General features: G+C 44.5%; 1 protein-coding gene across 1 annotated transcript; it reads right to left on the bottom strand.

Moving 5' to 3' along the window:
- Positions 1–1,062: 1,062 nt before the first annotated feature.
- Positions 1,063–1,920, bottom strand: LOC114207781 (small ribosomal subunit protein eS4, X isoform-like). The gene has a single exon (XM_028101813.2). It carries the CDS (start codon positions 1,880–1,882, stop codon positions 1,091–1,093), a length of 792 nt encoding a protein of 263 aa, XP_027957614.1. The 5' UTR covers positions 1,883–1,920; the 3' UTR covers positions 1,063–1,090.

A 1,920-nucleotide genomic window follows, 5' to 3' on the forward strand; every position in this document is an offset into this window, starting at 1 on the left:
GAAAAAAAGATAACCTCACTCAGTGTTCCTGGGAGGACTGGAGGTAGTCAATCTTTATAGATGCCAGGCAAGATACTAAGCCCTTCACATGCATCTTCTTGTTTCATTTGTGCCTTCTGTAGGTCTTTTCTAAAGGGTGGTGGAGCTACCACTTGTGGCATGTGAGATGATATTACACAGGCACGAGTCAGGGGTTGAATAACAGACCAGAACGGTAAGGTCTTAGAGAGTATGTCAGAGGCAGGATGCCCTAAAGAGGGGATGAGGCAGTAAGTGGGGCTGGAGAAGCCAGTGGAGGTCAGCTCATGCAGGTTCCTTTACAGGCCCTTCAGGAAGGACAATTGAAAACCATCAAAGACTTTTATTAAGAAACAGAGCAATTTGATATTTTATATATTTTAGAAAGTGCACTCACTTAAGAGCTGGAGAAGATTAGAAGAGGGCACAGCTATGGGAAGGAAGACAAGTTAGGGGACAGTAGCTGTAACTGGGAGGCAGATGATGGTAACCTGAATTGGGGAACATTTGGTGAATGAGCAGTAGGAAAGGAGAGAAGTGGACAAATCTAAGATTCTTTTGGGAAGTGGAATGTATTGGAGGTTGGTGACTAGAGAAGAGGAAGAGGGGAATTATGTCAAGGTTCCTGGGTGGACAGGGGAGACATTGATGGACACAGAGAATGCTACATGCAAAGGAGCTTTGTGGCAACAATGATGTGTTCATCTTTGAAGGAGTTTCTGTGTGATGTTCTGGGGAGATCTTGCATGGTCATTTGGATACATGGCTCTGAGTCAGGGGGAGGGTTGGGATGAAAGTAAGTCGAGGAATTGTCATCCTCACTGAAGTTATGTCCATGAATAAGATCACCCAGGGAAAATGGTGAAGAGGATTCTATTTATGCATTCTCCTTAAAATCAGACAAAAGACAAGAATGCTCAAAACCACCACTCTGATTCCATAATATTAACGATCTTAGACCATGAAATAAGATAAGAAAAAGTAATCGAAGCATATGAATTCTTTTTTCGTGCTGTATGACCTTTAATTAAGTATATATAATGTCTTCCAATCACATCACCTAGGGACCATTTTACCCACTGCTCTGTTTGGCAGCCAGTCTCTTGTCTCTCTCTTCAGCGATGGTGAGGTGGATACCCTTTCCACGGGAAAGAGAAATCCACGGTTTGTTGCCTTTGCTAATAACAAAAATGTTGGAGAGTCGGGTGGCAAAGCTGTTGCCATTGGCATCTTTCACGTGAACCACATCAAACGAACCAGGATGTCTCTCTCTGTTGGTGATCACACCAATTCTTCCCAGGTTGGCACCCCCAGTCACCATACACAGATTACCAGTATCAAACTTGATGAAATCAGTAATCTTTCCACTCTCCAAATCAATCTGAATGGTATCATTCACCTTGATGAGGGGATCAGGGTAGCGGATGGTGCGTGCATCATGAGTCACCAGATGAGGGATTCCTTTTGTCCCCACAAAGATCTTTCGCACTTTGCACAACTTATACTTGGCCTCCTCAGGTGTTATCCGATGAACAGCAAAGCGACCCTTGGTGTCATAGATCAGACGGAAATTCTCCCCAGTCTTGTCAATGCTGATGACATCCATAAAACCAGCAGGGTAGGTTATATCAGTTCGGACCTTGCCATCAATCTTAATAAAACGCTGCATACAGATCTTCTTTACTTCATCTCCTGTTAGGGCATACTTAAGTCTGTTCCTTAGGAAAATGATGAGAGGGAGACATTCTCTCAACTTGTGGGGACCAGTAGATGGGCGAGAAGCAAACACACCAGTCAGTTTATCCAGCATCCAATGCTTTGGAGCTGCTACACGCTTCAGATGCTTCTTGGGACCACGAGCCATGGCTGCGCTGGGAACGAAAAGAGACCCGCCTCCTTCCG

This window comes from Eumetopias jubatus, unplaced genomic scaffold, assembly GCF_037043125.1.
Source record: "Eumetopias jubatus isolate StellerSeaLion01/CBP00866 unplaced genomic scaffold, mEumJub1_p1.0 scaffold_1, whole genome shotgun sequence".
Lineage (NCBI taxonomy): Eukaryota > Metazoa > Chordata > Mammalia > Carnivora > Otariidae > Eumetopias > Eumetopias jubatus.